The sequence below is a fragment of the Daucus carota genome, chromosome 5, assembly GCF_001625215.2.
Source record: "Daucus carota subsp. sativus chromosome 5, DH1 v3.0, whole genome shotgun sequence".
In the NCBI taxonomy this organism is placed as follows: domain Eukaryota; kingdom Viridiplantae; phylum Streptophyta; class Magnoliopsida; order Apiales; family Apiaceae; genus Daucus; species Daucus carota.
In genome coordinates, this window is record NC_030385.2 from 31,697,501 (window position 1) to 31,714,105 (window position 16,605).

The 16,605-nt window shown below is 35.2% G+C and overlaps 4 protein-coding genes and 2 non-coding genes across 7 annotated transcripts; 2 read left to right on the forward strand and 4 right to left on the reverse strand.

Annotated features, from left to right (window-relative positions):
• The first annotated feature begins 10 nt into the window (after positions 1-10).
• TRNAF-GAA (transfer RNA phenylalanine (anticodon GAA)) lies at positions 11-83 on the forward strand. The gene has a single exon. It is a non-coding gene; the product is annotated as a tRNA-Phe (tRNA).
• A 552-nt stretch (positions 84-635) lies between these two features.
• LOC108220278 (putative pentatricopeptide repeat-containing protein At1g12700, mitochondrial) lies at positions 636-2,375 on the reverse strand. Its single transcript, XM_017394007.2, has one exon. The coding sequence runs from the start codon at positions 2,373-2,375 to the stop codon at positions 636-638; it is 1,740 nt and encodes a 579-aa protein (XP_017249496.1).
• A 149-nt stretch (positions 2,376-2,524) lies between these two features.
• TRNAF-GAA (transfer RNA phenylalanine (anticodon GAA)) lies at positions 2,525-2,597 on the forward strand. Its single transcript has one exon. It is a non-coding gene; the product is annotated as a tRNA-Phe (tRNA).
• A 183-nt stretch (positions 2,598-2,780) lies between these two features.
• LOC108223878 (probable pterin-4-alpha-carbinolamine dehydratase, chloroplastic) lies at positions 2,781-5,488 on the reverse strand. The gene is made up of 3 exons (XM_017398331.2): positions 5,073-5,488; positions 4,063-4,255; positions 2,781-3,172 (listed from the first exon to the last, which is right to left on the reverse strand). The coding sequence occupies exons 1-3, from the start codon at positions 5,409-5,411 to the stop codon at positions 3,081-3,083; spliced, it is 624 nt and encodes a 207-aa protein (XP_017253820.1). The 5' UTR covers positions 5,412-5,488; the 3' UTR covers positions 2,781-3,080.
• A 694-nt stretch (positions 5,489-6,182) lies between these two features.
• LOC108223877 (metacaspase-1) lies at positions 6,183-9,723 on the reverse strand. Its single transcript, XM_017398330.2, has 5 exons — positions 9,192-9,723; positions 7,646-7,976; positions 7,397-7,517; positions 7,108-7,317; positions 6,183-6,592 (listed from the first exon to the last, which is right to left on the reverse strand). The coding sequence occupies exons 1-5, from the start codon at positions 9,586-9,588 to the stop codon at positions 6,533-6,535; spliced, it is 1,119 nt and encodes a 372-aa protein (XP_017253819.1). The 5' UTR covers positions 9,589-9,723; the 3' UTR covers positions 6,183-6,532.
• Positions 9,724-11,163: 1,440 nt separating this feature from the next.
• Positions 11,164-16,511, reverse strand: LOC108220289 (casein kinase II subunit beta-1). 2 transcript variants are annotated; one of them, XM_017394020.2, is made up of 5 exons: positions 16,278-16,511; positions 14,162-14,380; positions 13,048-13,157; positions 12,783-12,948; positions 11,164-11,610 (listed from the first exon to the last, which is right to left on the reverse strand). In XM_017394020.2, the coding sequence occupies exons 1-5, from the start codon at positions 16,324-16,326 to the stop codon at positions 11,480-11,482; spliced, it is 675 nt and encodes a 224-aa protein (XP_017249509.1). In that variant the 5' UTR covers positions 16,327-16,511; the 3' UTR covers positions 11,164-11,479. The 2 variants fall into 2 exon arrangements, with proteins under 2 accessions (XP_017249509.1, XP_017249510.1); XM_017394021.2 differs by having other exon boundaries at positions 11,342-11,610; positions 14,162-14,377; positions 16,278-16,468.
• Positions 16,512-16,605: the final 94 nt, after the last annotated feature.

Here is a 16,605-nt window from a genome sequence, read left to right on the forward strand (position 1 = left end):
AATTTTCATTGCGGGGATAGCTCAGTTGGGAGAGCGCCAGACTGAAGATCTGGAGGTCAGGTGTTCGATCCACCTTCACCGCATGTGTTTGTCTTTTTATTTGAGATTCTTTGCATGCTTTTTCCAGACTGGGGCATATTGTTATCTGTGTACTTCAACTTTTGATGCCTGCTTAAGCTCACACAATGATTGTTATAAAAATGCATCTTCTGTAAACTTCCTTTGTTATAAAAATGCATCTTCTGTAAACTTCCTTAAGCATATATAATGATTAATTTTGTGTCTGTTACAAATACAAACGCTAGGAGATTCGCACCTTACAAAAATGTGTCCAGAAAAAGTCTATTCAGGTAAGCAAATCATGACCATTTTTAGAGAAAATGAAACAGAATACTACAATTAATCGATTGTCCAGCATTAAGCAATGAGATGGTAACAACTAACAAGTAGTGTAAAATATGTATAGTGGTATACAAATATGAGACCAAGTATCTTACAATTAGGAAATACATTATGCATGTTTTACAAGTTTGCAATCATCCTAAGAAAAGTCAATAGTGTTTAATATTTACATAAAACTATCAATAATTGCTCAGGGACACTTATAAGAAGCTGAAATACCTAAATCCAGGAAACTATTGCAAGAACTTCTTCTGCAAAGCATGAAGAGCAGGATCATGTTCTTTCAATTCCAGTAGGTCCAGCAACATGGAGGTGGTCGAAGCATCTGCAGAGAAACCACGACCACGCATCTTGTCTATAAGTGCACCTCCTTCATGATACTTCTTATACCGAAAATAACCGCGGATCAGTATGTTGTAGGTACACTCATTTGGCAAGCAGTTTTCAGCTTCCATTTGCCCAATAAGCTTATTTGCTTCATCTAGTAGCCCCTCTTCACAGTATGCTCGAATCATCATAGTGTATGTCTTGACACTAGGCTTCAAACCTTTTGAAGGCAAGCTGTCAAAAAGACTTTTTGCCTTTTCAAGATGTCCGTTCTTGTTTAATCCGTCAATGAGAATGCTGTATACATATATATTAGGAACTAACCCACTGGATTCCATCATGTGAAACAAGGACAACGCTTCAACAACGCAGCGGTTCTTGCACAGACCGTGCAACATGATAAGGCATGTCACTTTGTCTAGATGAATACCTAGATTTAACATCTTCTCCTTATAAAATTTACGTGCTTCAACATGTCTACCTGAATCAAAAAAACCTTGCAATATAGTATTGTACGTCTGAATAGTTGGTGTCAAACCTTCACAGGGCATTTGTTGGAAAAGATCTATTGCATTGTCCACTTTCAGCTTCTTACAATAACCTTTGATCAAGATATTATAGCTATAAGTATTATGAGATATCCCCTTACTCTTCATGGTTTCAAGCACTTCTAAAGCCTTATCAACTTCTCCCCGCAAGCAATATCCATCCATTAGTGTACAATAAGTGACTTCATTAGGATACAGACCTCTTTGGACCATAATTTCCACCCAATCTTGAGCATCTTTCATCTTTCCTTCTTTCCCGTATGCATCAATCAAAATATTGTAAGTATGGACATTTGGAGAGATCTTCTTAATCTCCATCTCTCTTAGCAATTTAGAGATATCATCCCATCGACTGAAGTCGCAAAGACCTTGGATCAATGAGCTATACGTTACAACATCCGCCAGTACGCCTTTCCTAGTCATTTCACAGAGAAGGCCTAATGCTTCATCCACCAATCTATGTTTACATAAACTGTCAATAATTGTGCTATAAGTTACTGTATTGGGTTGGCAACCTTTCTTCTTCATATACTTGAACAACTTAACAGCCATATTGGTGTGACCAGTCTTGCAAAGCCCGTTAATGATGGTATTATAGGAAACTACATCGTGTTTCATATCATCAAATCTAATAAGCTTCTTAAACAAATGCTCCGCCTCCACAAACTTATCTTGGGAAATAAGCCCCCGGATGAGAGTGTTGTAAGTAAAGACATCGGCCACAAGACCACATTTGATGATCCCACCGAGAAACGAAAAGGCAAAGTCAAGTCTATTCAAGTGACAACAACAATTGATGACAGTATTAAATGTAACTATATTAGCTGGTATGCATAAAACACGCATATCACGAAACAGAGAAACCGCAAAGGCATATTGTTGCATTTTTACGAGGGCGGCTAACAGTTGAGTGAAGTCGATAACCGTAGGCAGAGGCTTCATAAGGAGCATTTTGTCGAACACAACAAGAGCATCATCGAGTTTATCGAAACCGACCTTGGACTTTTGTAACAGTAACTGTTGAAGCTGAGCACGAGTAGTAGTAGTAGTAGTTCGTGCTACGGCAGCTGAAGTAGTAAATGCTCTTATCATCATCATCTCCGATTCTTACAAACTCAAGGAACTGGTGAATCTTTTTGAAAAACTGCGCCTTTTTTTTGTTTTTGAATACAAAGGCTTAAATAGTCAAATATATATATAGCATATTTCTTATAATAATATAATAATAAAGTAACTTTTCACACATTGCGGGGATAGCTCAGTTGGGAGAGCGCCAGACTGAAGATCTGGAGGTCAGGTGTTCGATCCACCTTCACCGCATTCTCACTTTTTATTTCCTGTGTTCACTTATAAGTTTTACAAGTATGAAGAAAAAGCAATGTAAAGAATGCATATGTTTCAGCTATCTTCTGTCAGCTTTATTTTTGGCAATTTTCACTAATTTATTTTATAGTTTGTTGTTAAGAATATTATAACTCGATGTGTGTGAAGGAAGATCAATGGTAGGAGACCTAAAAAACTAAACACAGATGGTATAAGGATGTGTAGTTTCAATTTACATTTCCTGGTTTGTCACTTTGAATGAGGCCGTCCCAGATTAAAGCAAGAAATGAACTATTTATGAAGGAGTTTGGCTGATCTATCTTTGTTTCTCAAATGCAATTACAATCCTCCGATATGCTATGTTGAATTTAAGATAAAACAAAATTTTATTACATGTGTGTTTTGATAAGACGATACTTAGTGAAATTAAGCTTTGCTTCTTCCAGCTTGCACTGATGTAAAAGTAGAAGTAGAGGTGAGTTACGCCCAAGCTCTCTTTCTGGGAACAAGATCTGATGTTTTTATCTCATCAATTTTAGCAGCTACGATGAAATCATTCATGCTTAGACCCCCTGCATAGCAGAAGAGAAATATAGTTTATACGAGGGGATAGGCGGGTAGCTATCTACCACTTTTGTAGTGATTCAAGAATACACAAGTAAACAAGGCTAGACCACAACTATTGCGATTCAAGAATACACAAGTAAACAAGAGGTTTAAAACATATTGAGAGAAGCAAATGCATTTGTTTTGCATCTGAATTTTCTAATTGGATGTAGATTTCTACATGTTGATAATTAGTCATATGACTCACTAATTATGACTAGGTATACAGGGCAGCACTTTGACCTTGCAAGAAACATGAGGACAGTTCGATGAAACATGAAGGGAAACATTTTTAAGTAATTATGAGAAGAAACATGATGATATATCTAATAATATGAGAAGATTAAGAAATATGTTGATAATTAGTCATATAATGAAGGACAGTTTAGCCTAGTCAAGATAAGGTATATATTGTAGTTGCGTAGTATGGAATAGAAGTTGTTGGAAGTTATCGACTCAGTTATATGTAGATTGCTCTCAATCATTTTTGGCGATTTATGATAATATATACTATATACGTTATTCCATTATATTAATATGTGTTAGTTCACAGAACAAAAAAAAATTGTGGGCCGGGACTCTTGTTTAACATAGCAGATTGAAAATATGATTTTATCAGCTTAGATTTAGATAACCAATATTCGTAAGCAAAGTTTAGAAGAATGTGATAGAACAATAAAATTGAGAAATGTTCAATCAGATTGAAAAGCTTGTTAAAAGGTTTCATATAGACATAGAATTACTGCAGAAACACAGAAGACATGACCCACACATCGTTTAACCTCCAGTAAGTGTACTTAAGCGATCATATAGTATTGGACTCAAAATGTTTAAAGAAAGAAAAGAGATCGCATACCAATCGAAGGCGTCCACAGTTCAGCTCTAACTTGATTGGGTGGTTCCAAGTGAAGGTTGGGAAGGTGCCCAGTAGCTTCTACAACATTGAATATCCTATTGATGAGTTCAACGCCAGATTTGAAATCTTTTAGCTTCCACAAACATTGTAATTTCACCCTTCCACCTTCATTTGACAGTCTCCAACCGACAACCTACAAGAACAATTGAGAAAGGTACAGTGAGATCTTTCAAGAAAATGCAAATAAAATATCTTTTCTTAATGGTATATTCCTGTGATACTTTCTTCTGTCCTATTCATACCACATTAAGAGCTCAATCTGACCAATTTTGGATAAATTTGCATTAGTACTTTCTACTCATTTACTTCACAGACCTCGTAACTGAAATTTACGTGCGCTTCAGGTTTTTATGCTCTTCCCCTCACGCTCTTCTCCTACGCTTCTAATATAGTTCTAAAATTGCATTCCACTCTTATTCTTACCTCATTCATCCAGATTAACATACAGAAGAGAAAGTAAACTTTTAACAATGTTCTTCGACTTTCATAACTAAGTACTTACTACTTGTAACAACACTTTACAAACAAGCAGGTGTGGCAATGTCTAACAAAACCCAAAATACTCAAATCCAGTCCAACTATCAACAGTTCGACACAGTATATAGGGACAAATTTCTAATATGATATTGACACAACTCAATGTGGTTCATTTCTGTTATTTCAAGCTTAGCAAAGTTCAGTTAATAAATTCAAACTCAATTGATACAGCCTAGAAACAAGAATTATCAAAGTTTTATAGGGAAAAAAAAAAATTTAAGGGGTCAGTAAAAATTGAACCTTTCTGTGTAAATTCTAATTTTTGTTGATCATGTTAAAATCTTAGCATATAACCTAAGCCCATACATCAATTTTATCAAATTTCAACAAGTCTTAAACCCGAAACCAACACCGCTACAAACAACAAAATTCAAAATTCTTGAAAAACTATAGGGGTGTAGTAAAGATTGTACCTTTCTTAACAAATTCTGAGCATCTTGCTCAGACAAGGCAAATGGCTTAGGAGAACAGTCAAGTCTAGAAAGAGAGAGAGCAGCTAGATTGGGAATCAATATCTTATGCTCAGTGCTGCCAAAACCCAAGACTTTGTCTCCAAAATTACTCTCAATCTCAGCAGGAAAGGGGTCTCTTGCCCCAAAATCATTGTCGCCTTCAATAGCCAAAGTGATCAACTTGGTGTGTCTGGGAGGTGCATATGTGATTTTAGGACATGGGTTTGATGGAAAACAAGATAGAGATAGAGGAGGAGCTGAGAGGCTTGGACGACCTAGAGTAGCAATGGAAGAAGCCATGTAATAAGAGTGGAAGTTTCACTCTGCAACAGGCTTGTGTTTCTTATCCATTGATTGGTGGACACTTAGCATTTTTATCAAACATATCGTAGAGTCTATTATTTTTCTTTTTATGAAATTATAGAATCATTAATTTGACTCCAAAAATCAAACTATCTTATGTGGGACTGGGATAAGATATATTCATCGGTATTTATCTTTTTAAGCATGATTTACAATAAATAAATTGATATTTATATGATTATATCAGCTTTTTTTCTGAAAACTCTTAGTCGTCGTGTTAGCACCATACATATTAGCTTTGTAAACACCGATTAGTAGAAGAAGCAACTGATAAGGAAGTATAGAAACTCGTCGAGTTTTATTATTGTTTGCCTGTTTGGTGTTGCCACAAAAAAATTATGTTTATCTGTCATATTTAGATTTCTTCGCTTGAATCGCTTCCGTTATGTACCATTTTAGGCCTTTTTCACAAATTTTATATAAAATTGTCTTCTGAAGAAAAAATATAAATATGTAAGCCGATTCTCTTTTCTTTTTTTAGGCCTATTAAAGGGAGTTGCAAAAGCAGAAAATCAAACTCCTCAGTTCTCCTTCTTTTCCTTTCATTTAAAGTATAACTGCAATCACATTATAATTTCTGAACTTCACTTGATGACAAATATAATAGCAGGACACAGATTACCACTGTATATTATTTTTATCTCAAACTGCATATGTTTGGAGCTATGTCTGTCTACATTGATATATTACATAACCAATTGCCACATATCACACAAAATGCTGGTTGAGTGGTTGAATAGCTTGAACTTTATGAATGTCCAGTCAAAAGTATCATTTAACTCAATATATTTCCCTCCTCCCAAGTTATCAAGTTTTACATGTAGATTTGTGGTGTTCTACACAGACCTTAGCATCCGTTGTGGTGTTCTACATTGACCTTAGCAATCTTTCCGGGGTAAAAATCAACAAAAAAGAAATTACTGCACTAAAACTTAACCAGGTTCATCTCAGCAGAACAATGCGACTCACATTGAAGGGCTGATGTAGATATCTTTAAGAGTAAGGTTCAACTGTCAAACACAACGTTATCATAAGCCGAAGAGTTAATGTGTTATTTGTTATATGGAGAAGACCTTTTTGTAGACATCAAAAGATTCGTTCGCAGTTAGTTGCGGTTCCTGTGTCAAATAATGTAACATACACAAATTAGTTGCAGTTCCTGAGTCAAATAGGGATGAAAACCAGTTCTGTTAATTTAACATAATAGAACTATATAGTGTAATCCTACTTGCACTTCCAGAGTAGATATTGTGGAAAGAAGTATAATTTTGAAAGTGGATAGTGCGGAAAGAAGTATAATCCATGGGCATGGCTAGAGAGAAGATAATGTCGGACTATCAAATTGGCACAAGTAATTCTTGATATTACTGTCAAGCATTCCAAATACGTCATTTTTTCTTCTAGAGATTAGAGAATACTCCATAATTTAAAAAAAATAACATTTGAGCTTACAAGATGCCATGTCCTAAAAAATCCCAAATATATGTATATTCATCATGTGGACTACAGTATTTTCTTTGTTATGTTGACCTTCGTTGTATGATTAGTGACATGTGCATAACAATATCTGTCTCTATATATTCGCAAATAAGTATTTTTGCTTTCAAATCATAGTAGCAACAGTATTATATACCTGTCTCAGGCCAGAACCAAGACTCCCTCCTGTCAAAAGCATGGACAAAAGCGATGTAACTGTACCACCTCCCCCTAAACCACCATCAGTCTTCCGGATAGTTGACCTCATTGCAGTTAGCATATCCCCATATGTTTTTGCATGTCCATGTTCTATTGCTTGGATAAAAGAGTAAGTCATTGCACCTGTGGAAGTGACCTTTGATAGGGCCTGTCCGCATAAATTGTCAGCCAGCATTCTTTGTGAATCACTCTAAGATGTGACAATTATACGTAATATGATTCCTTACAGATGTATCAGCAGAAGTTTGATCATCATCACAGCCACTAAAGGATATGACTTCTCCCCCATTTGTTCCTTTCCATACTCCTGACTTAGGACGATGATCCTCCCATACATACTTCCCTGTCCTGTAAGAAATTTTTGGAAAAAAAAGAGAGGTTAACCATGTAAATTACATCATAACTATATTAGAGTATGACATGTATAGCATGCTATAGAAAGTCAGACGCTCTACTTAAGGTTAGAGGCCACCTACCTGTCCATTCTACAAAGATAAGGTAAATCTAGCACAGTTCCACTATGACAAGCATCTATGATTGAGTGAAGCTTAACCCCACGGGGAAGAGGATTGACAATGGTAGCATTTATTTCATCATCAATAATCATTCCCTGTGTTTCGAAATCCAGGGGACAAATGGTCTCATCATATCCATCAATCTCATCCCCGTTGTAATTCCTTTGTTGAGAACCATGTCCAGAAAAATGAAACACCAAGGAATCTCCTGGCTGACAACCTTGCACAAGCCAATACATTGCCATTCTAATATTGTGTTTCGTTGGACGCCTTAATGGATCCTTTTCTTCCTCTGTTACAGAAGATATTAGAACCGGAACAGACTCCTCTAAAATACTTAACAAGCAATATAAACTACTATAAACATTTAGGGATAATAAACTAAAGTAAGTGCTTTGGCTGACAAATAGAGAGAGGGGGGGGGGGGGGGGGGGGGGGGGATGCTTGTGCTGATAATAAAGTTACTGTGCTCGGTCATTTTTTTAACAGTAATATTACACAAATAACAAATTGCCTGAGAGAGTTTGGGTTATGCTATGCACCAAGCTCGTTACCCTCCTATTCAAAGAATTATCAATTATAAATTTATAAGCATAAAGACACACACTGTATCCAAATTGACTGATAATGGAAAATTGAAGTTTTTTCTTGTTAAGTGGTAATTGCATTGACCCAATAACAATATACATCAAGAACTAGGGACCAAGCTTCAGCAATTAATCAGAACTCATGATTATATTGAAGTTATTGCTTGTGCTGAGAATTGATAGTACTACACGTTATTCAGTTTCAATAGCATACAGACACGCAGTCAACTAACAAATTACCGGAAAAATCTATACTATGCACCTAATTCTTCCCTAATCCGGAAATATAACAATTACTAGAACACACATTCATTGTATCCAGATTGACTATTGACGTCTAGGCAAACCACGAAAATGAGGATCTAAATACATTGCTCACACACTTCTTATAAGTTGTAAGGTCTTTATATTAATATACATTCACACATAACTAAATGCCTTGATTTGGAAATTCATTGATTATCATTATAGACAAACAGACACGTTGATCCAAATAGGCTTTCAATGTTAAAGCAAGAAAAGACGTTGGGGTATCCAACACACTGTTTGTATAACTGTGGACAATTTTTCCTAAATTGAAGAATCATACATTATAATCTTCCACAGAGAGAGAGAGCCTAAATTGAAGAATCATACATTATAATCTTCCAGAGAGAGAGGGAGGGAGGGAGGGAGGGGGAGAGGGGAGAGAGAGAGAGAGAGAGAGAGGGCGGGGGAGAGAGGGAGAGGGGGGGGGGAGTCAAATTACTGCGGGGACACAATTATTAAATTGCTGAGCATTCACCTGGCCTTTTTCCATAAAATTCACAGATACATCAAATACAATCACACACATTGCATCCAGTATGAACAACAATAAAAACAAACCACTAGTACAATATCTAACGATACCGAATAATCAATAACTAAAGTAAACATACCTGTGAGCATAATAATAGACGACTCCGGAAACTTGAAATTATTGATGAGCATATACTTCATACAATTGGCATCATTAACACATCCTTTCAGCTGATTCCTGCTCCCAGTATACGAAATCCCGCAAATCACAGCTCTCTTCTGTCCATTCACCGATGCTGGTTGACCAGGCGGCACGTAACTGATCGGAGCCTGTTGCTGCTGAGGTGGCTGATAATGATGATAATAATTATTATTCGATGTGGAAGAGGAGTAAGCCGGAGGAGGTGGAGGAGCCACGACATCGCGCGGCTGCGCGATGCGAGTAACGGCGAGGCAGAGTGCGCAACGTATGGACTTGGCGCCTGGCGGGAGCTGCAGCTGCGCGCGGCAGTTAGAGCAGTCCACTAACATCAACATTTTAGTTAAGTGTTTTCGAGATATTGATAGTTTTGATGCGGAGAGAATAAATTTGATGCGGAGATTATGTAGATGAATGTGAGAGAGAAGGCGATGAGGAACAAGTCAATATTTGAATGAGTGAAAGACAGAATAACGTCTTTTTCCGGGAAGGAAAGAGGAGGAGTTGGTGAACCCAAGCGTGTTAGTTATAATCCAGGCTTCTTTTTGGCTCGAGTATATATATATATTCTAGATTACTTTTAACCGATGTTTGTTTACGTAGAACATCGGAATCGGATTTAATGATACGAAACAAGGTTCAATCTTAATTGAAGATTAATTGAATTTATTAGAGATTGATCATTTTTTTAACTAATTAATTAGATATTTAATCAGTTCGACGAATTACGGAACATCAATAAATTGACGAATAATTATCAAATTTTAGAACAATATTCTGACTTAAATTAAATGATAATATTAATACGAGAAAAGGGAATCTAAATATTTGACATATTAAAATTGATTTTGTGAATTATATTAATATAAAATAATATTATATATTTCTTTTGTCAAATGGAATAGCAATTGGGGAAATATTGAGTATCGAACCTCTATTAATATGTATAAAATCATTTCAAGAAAAAAAAAATGAAGGCCTTGACCTTGACTTGCAATTTAGATCTAGACGCTAACTTGTTTACTTTTTCTTTTTGGATAAATTACAACTTGTCATTATTTTTAGTAGATAATATAAATAACAACTTGTTTTGGTGCTAATTTGAAGAACTTGTCCTGGGTTTCACCAAGATTAATGAATGAAGGTCTTCCTCTGACTTTTGTGCAAGTTCAGAAACAGGGCATCAGTTGAGAATATACAATACTTAAGTAGTTAAGTATATCATGATTAAATCAACACTTGAGCAGGATGGAAATAATAAGGCTTCAGAATTAAATATATTAGTATAGATTAGCAAATTATAGGTTAGAGCATCTCCAACGGCGTTGGCTATAATCGTTGGCTAAATTGGACCTGTAAGACATTATGTAAACTTTGCTGAACCTGTAAGACATTTTGCTTCAATGGTATTGGCTATATTGGTTGGTTATAATTTAAAAATAGTATGTTATTAATATTTTAAATTGTTAAAATAGAATATATCAGTTCAATATGGTAATAAATGATGTGCAATCTTCCTACAGATTTTCTTGAAGACCTGTAGAGGTTCGACAAATTTAGCCATCCATAGGAGGTTGGCTAAATTTATAGACAACAGGTGAGCATGGTTGGAGTTGAGTTTTTGGAGCTGTTGGCTAAATTTTTTTATTTTAGGTATGCCAACTCATCTTTTTGCCAATGGCTTTAGATGGTTGGAGATGCTCTTAGCCAACATAGCAAACAGTTTTATATTTTATCCTTAACAGAATGTGATAGCTCAATTAACTACTAGAATCGACAATTCTGATTATAAAAATTATATATTCAGATTAGCAATTATACACTCTCCATCAATACAATATGCATATTTATAGCTCAGATTACCTATGTATGTGTAAATGTCAGACTTCAAAAATCATAGCAAAGCCAGTCCCTTGGTCATCGAAATTGCGTAGTCTTACTAATATTATTTCACCTGCTAAAATGTAAAAAGTTTAACAACTTCGAAATAGACTGATACTGATCTATCCCAAATTTACATCCAGAAGATTATCCAACTGCCGAAAACAACCCCCTAGATTAAGAAGATTCAAATTTAAGTCAATGGTCCACACTGATATCCTGTGTCATCAGTGTAATCAAGCTGGCACCATCATTCCACATTCCGGTGTCCAACATGAACATAACTAACTTTCCTGCCAAAGTATATAAACTCGAATAAAACTCTGGAAGTAGCTCATGTACCTAAAGTTATGGCTTGTGGACTTTGAAACCGAATACTTTAGGAACATAACTGCGAGAATCTCGTTGTGGCTTGAGATGGTTATAAGTCATCAGAAATAAGTGAGGAAATGTTGACCCGAAATAAGCCCCATCAATGGCTGAAAAAACCCAAAAGAGACTAATTAGAATATTGTTAAACAAATTTATATACCACCTTAGACTATAGTTAGGATCACAAATTTGATGCATTTATACAAGACATGCTAAGAATTTATTATAAATATAACTTTAACCAGGGACGGAACCAGGAATTTGGATTGGGGTGGGCTTGACAAGTCAATAACGAACAAAAATATACCCACCAGTATATTTAGGAGGTCGAAAGACCTCATGTGCTGATATCTAATAGAGATATCCTCACTGCACTATATTAGGGATCGAAAAAAAATAGAACTCCACCTACTTACTCCTCATTTTCTATTCTATTCTCTGTATCTTGTTGATTATATTGATGGGCTGGACCTAATTGATAGTGGGTTTGGATTCAAGTAACACATAAATTGCATAATATATATAACTACTAGACATTTTTTTCAAAAACTACCCAGGGCTTAAGCCCAGCTTAGCCCTTGAGTAGTTCCGTCTCTGACTTTAACTATATTCACAAACTACGTTCACATAAGGATTCTAAGAAAACAACACAAGAACCTCATATGTCTTAGTGTGAAATTTTAAGTCTTGATATCTATTATCACATGTATATGCGATCCACGAGAAGCTTCAGATATGTCTGGATGTGTGTGTGTTTTTGAACCCATGGATTCTTTTTTATTCAGATATGGTACTGCAGCAGTTAAAACCATTGTGCCAATATATGGACATGATTGTTGTTTTCCACAAACGGAGGTCCTAGAAACAGTTGAAAAAAAAGGTTATGTGATCCCATTTATTCATCATTTCATGTTTTCTGCAAAGGCCTGTAAGTGTGTTCTTCCTCATTTCTGGCTGCACGTTTTTGAGAAAATTGTGTGGTAGATGACAATGGTCTATAGGAGAAGGAATGTAAGAAATGCTTTTATAACTGCAAGATAGAGGAACCTATAGTCTTAAAGTTCAAATCCACTTTTACTTTCTGATCCATACAATTAGAGACTGCATATCTATATGGATCAGAAAAGTCATACGCAATTTAGAAGGTAAGTAACCCTATAATGAGCATATAGATATATCTATTCTCTTAACAATTATACAAGGTTCAAAACTGTCACTAGAATGCATAACTTTAGCAGTAAACCAAAGATTACAAATTTAAAAGCCTGCAATAAGTTACCATATTGATATCTGGTACGCGGCAAGTATATATCTTCGCATTGTGGACAGTAAATCCTCACATAGCTTGACCTGGGAATATCTGACTGGCCAACTGGCAAACATGCCTGTTCGTTGCAAAAAGTCCTCGGGCATGTCCCAAATTCATTATTCTTGTACTTCTCCATCTACAGAAGTGTTTAGAAGCATTTTGAGTCCATACAGATTGGTAGTCCTAAATTTTGTAAAGATGTGCCGGAAATAATTAATGCAAGAGAGTAAATTACCATTGCTGACAACCCTTTGCTCGTTAGTATATATCGGGCATGAATAAGACCATAGAGCATCTCTGCTGCTGATTCAACTAATGAATTCTGTTCTTCACTAAGCTTATCACCTGTATAAATTGTAAAAAAGAACGTATCAGTTACAGAAAGGGAGCATTGTATTGAATTTTTTTTCGTAGTAAAGCATTTCCTATGCCAGCAATATAGCAGATGGATGACACAGCTCTTCCCGAGATGATGAAATCTATTATGGAACTAGGATCATTACCATATCTATTTCAAAATCCGGGCAGTCAGTTACTCGTACTTGGAATAATGTAATTTTCACATTGAAATCTAGTGATACATAAGCTCTTTTACAGTTCGAGTTCCTAGAATATATGACCTTCAAAATGTACAAATTAATAATTCTTCAACATATACATAGGCATTATGAGAATGAACATATTCAAAATACTTGTGGAAGACCGGTAGTCCAAAAAAAATTTCTATTGCCGGAGGAATTTTTAATATTAACAACCACAGAAATCTTGACAAAGTAAATTTAATTAGAAGAATGCAGAAATGCCACAACCCAAGCAAAGCACTCAGAAAGCTGAATAAGATCAAAATTGAGAGGAACGGAAGAAATTTTTAACCTAAATGGTCTACATATTTTTAATACAATAGCTGCAGGAAATGTTATTTACTGCAACAGGATTTCCAGGCAGAACCATCAGCTATCCGACTCCAGTAGTCAGAAGTCAGAACTAGCAACCACGATTAGTAAACTGCGCAAGGCCTTCCCAATGGAAACTTTTTAAACAGCTATAGTAAGTAAAAATACACTTAAAGAAGACTAGCCAGGAGCAAAAAGACACATAAATGAAAGTGGAAATGACACTTTAAAGGCTATGTATGGAAAAGGTTCAAAGCCGTCAAACAGAGGACTCACGAATTAGAATACAGACTTGGTACATAGAGTTTCAACTACATTCGAACACATACACAGTTGGATGTGATTAAGGAAAAACCCTTTCTGATGCCCTCAGTAATTAACTCATTAGGTAATCAAACTACTAAACTGATATATTAAAAAAAAGATCTACTCAAGGAAACGGCAAATAGACATTACCATGGGATGACTCAACATCTAAAATTAAGTCAAGGGCATAGTCGTAGTATGGAACTTGACTGCTTAGCCCACAAAGGTTAAAATCATCTTGAATGTAATCATCATCCACCTCGCAGAAGAATTCATGTCCTTTCAGATTGCAAAACCAGGAGACCCAGGAAACATATTCACCTTCAGAACCACTAACATCGGACTCATCAACTGATGTTTCAGATTCTTCTGTCACAAAGTAGGTGCAAGTATAATTAATAACTGAATAAGAATGAGAGCTTGTAAAACAGATTAATGGGTCATATCCACTTTAAACTCAAACAATATTTAAATTACGCAAAGGCCAATATCTAAGCCTAACGCAATCAAGCAAATCACATTATTATACTACATAATTACATAGATTACAAATTTAAATTTGTAACTATTACAAAATATGAAAATAACGATAATTATTATGAATAAATAAATTTAATTTGAATAGAACTATATTCATTAATTTAGCAATACCAATTAAACAATGACAGATATACAAAAATCATGAATCAAGCTGTTGCATTCAAGGTGATGGTTAAAGATTGGTTATGCACCAGTCTCCAAAACCACTTTAAATCAACTGGAAGGCTAAGAGCAGAAAATTTGTGACGTAAGCACTGAACTACTGAAGTAGAAATCAACCCAAAGGGTTACTTTTATAGAGGTTAAATCAATGCTTTGCATCTATACTAGGGCCAGTCCAAGATAGTAAAAGTTTTAACATTAAAAACAGTCATTGTAACTCTACTGGAACTCTAAAAGAACACTCTCAGTTAGGACTAAGATCCCTTAAAAAATGACGGCCTGTACGAAAATATTGTTGCTCATGTGAATGCCACTTGTAGTTCTATGTTAAGAAAATTTAAAGACAAAATCCAACCATTTTGTTCTTTGGTAGAAGATGAAACAAAGAATCAAGACAACTTGTACAAAACCCACCAACATTACAGAGGCTATGTTTGTTTTACGGGATTAAAATGTTGAATATATTTCATCCAATAAAGCCGTCATCCTAGAACCCTAAGGTTTTGGAAGAGCTGGTTACTTAACATCATAGTTCTTGATTATTTACAATTTGCACTCATCTAATTCCTAAACCCTTAAAGAAATCCTATATTCCCATGGACTGCCTTTCATCACTTTATGATTCATTTTTGGGCGACAATTACTCTCACCTGTCCGAAGTTCTTATTGGTCCAGTTACAATATGAGTAAATAATGATTGAAATTTTAGTCTAACTTAAAAATTAAAACAGGGGTCAAATCAGAACAAATAGACAAGAATGTAAGGATTAATGATCCCTTTAAAAAATAGCCAGAGAGTCTTACACAAAATTATTCGTACCTCATTATGCCCATCAAAACCTTTAACTAGCTTCAGCATGTTTCATAAAAGGTTAATTGCTCATATCTATATCCATGAATGGTGCAACAACAGTTCAAAAAGACACATAAAACAAAAAGAAGATCCTGGATGATTTGAGTTAAAAAATACAAAAAAACAATTACTACATCATTGTTGACTATCCACTTATCTCACTCTGAAACTTCTTACACGGTATATATTTTGTTCTTCCCAAATTAGTTACTCCCTTCTCTCATACTTCACACCCTAAAGGGCTGAAACATAGCATTACAAACATCCTATCACCATATCACAGTAACATTATTCCTAAATGAGCCCGTCTCAAGTTGTTTCTTTTGTTTCGCCAATCGTCATTCAACAATTATTCACTAAATCAATTTTACGAAACTTTTCTCAATAAACCCAAAAATACCACCAATTTTCACTCAGCATTGGATCAAAATAACCCATAAAATCAACAGAAACAATAAATTACCCATTTAAAATATCTTAAAACACGAATCAAAGAAAACCCATTAGGCCTTAAGTATTACTTTTCATTCACCTATAAACAAATACACAATCATACAGCACAAAGGGATCTCTTCAAGCCAGACAATCAAATCAACAAATCAAGGCATGTATGCAGAGAGACTCATATATCTATACAATAGATTACAAGTTTCATGAACAAATAATATACAATCAGCTGGAAATAATAATAAAGGATAAGAAGAAACTCACCCTCAGAGACCACCTTGTCCTTGTTTTTATTAGTTGAAGTGGAAGGCATCGAGTATATGTATGTATGTAATCGATCTCTGAGTTAGAACGGGTTGTGGGTTCAATAGATAAACATGTTTCTTTGTTCGTCGGACCTTAAAATCTGAGCTTTTAGGACAGATTTTAGCTGCAAGAGTGCGATTAAAGATTTGGGAACAAGTGCGCTAACATCATCAAACTCTAAGTTCCTAATTTAATTACCAAAAAAATTAAGAAACACTTCTACAGTATTTATAAGTAAATTATTTTAATAATTCAGTATATTCCTCTCGAATAGCTTGGGATGAAT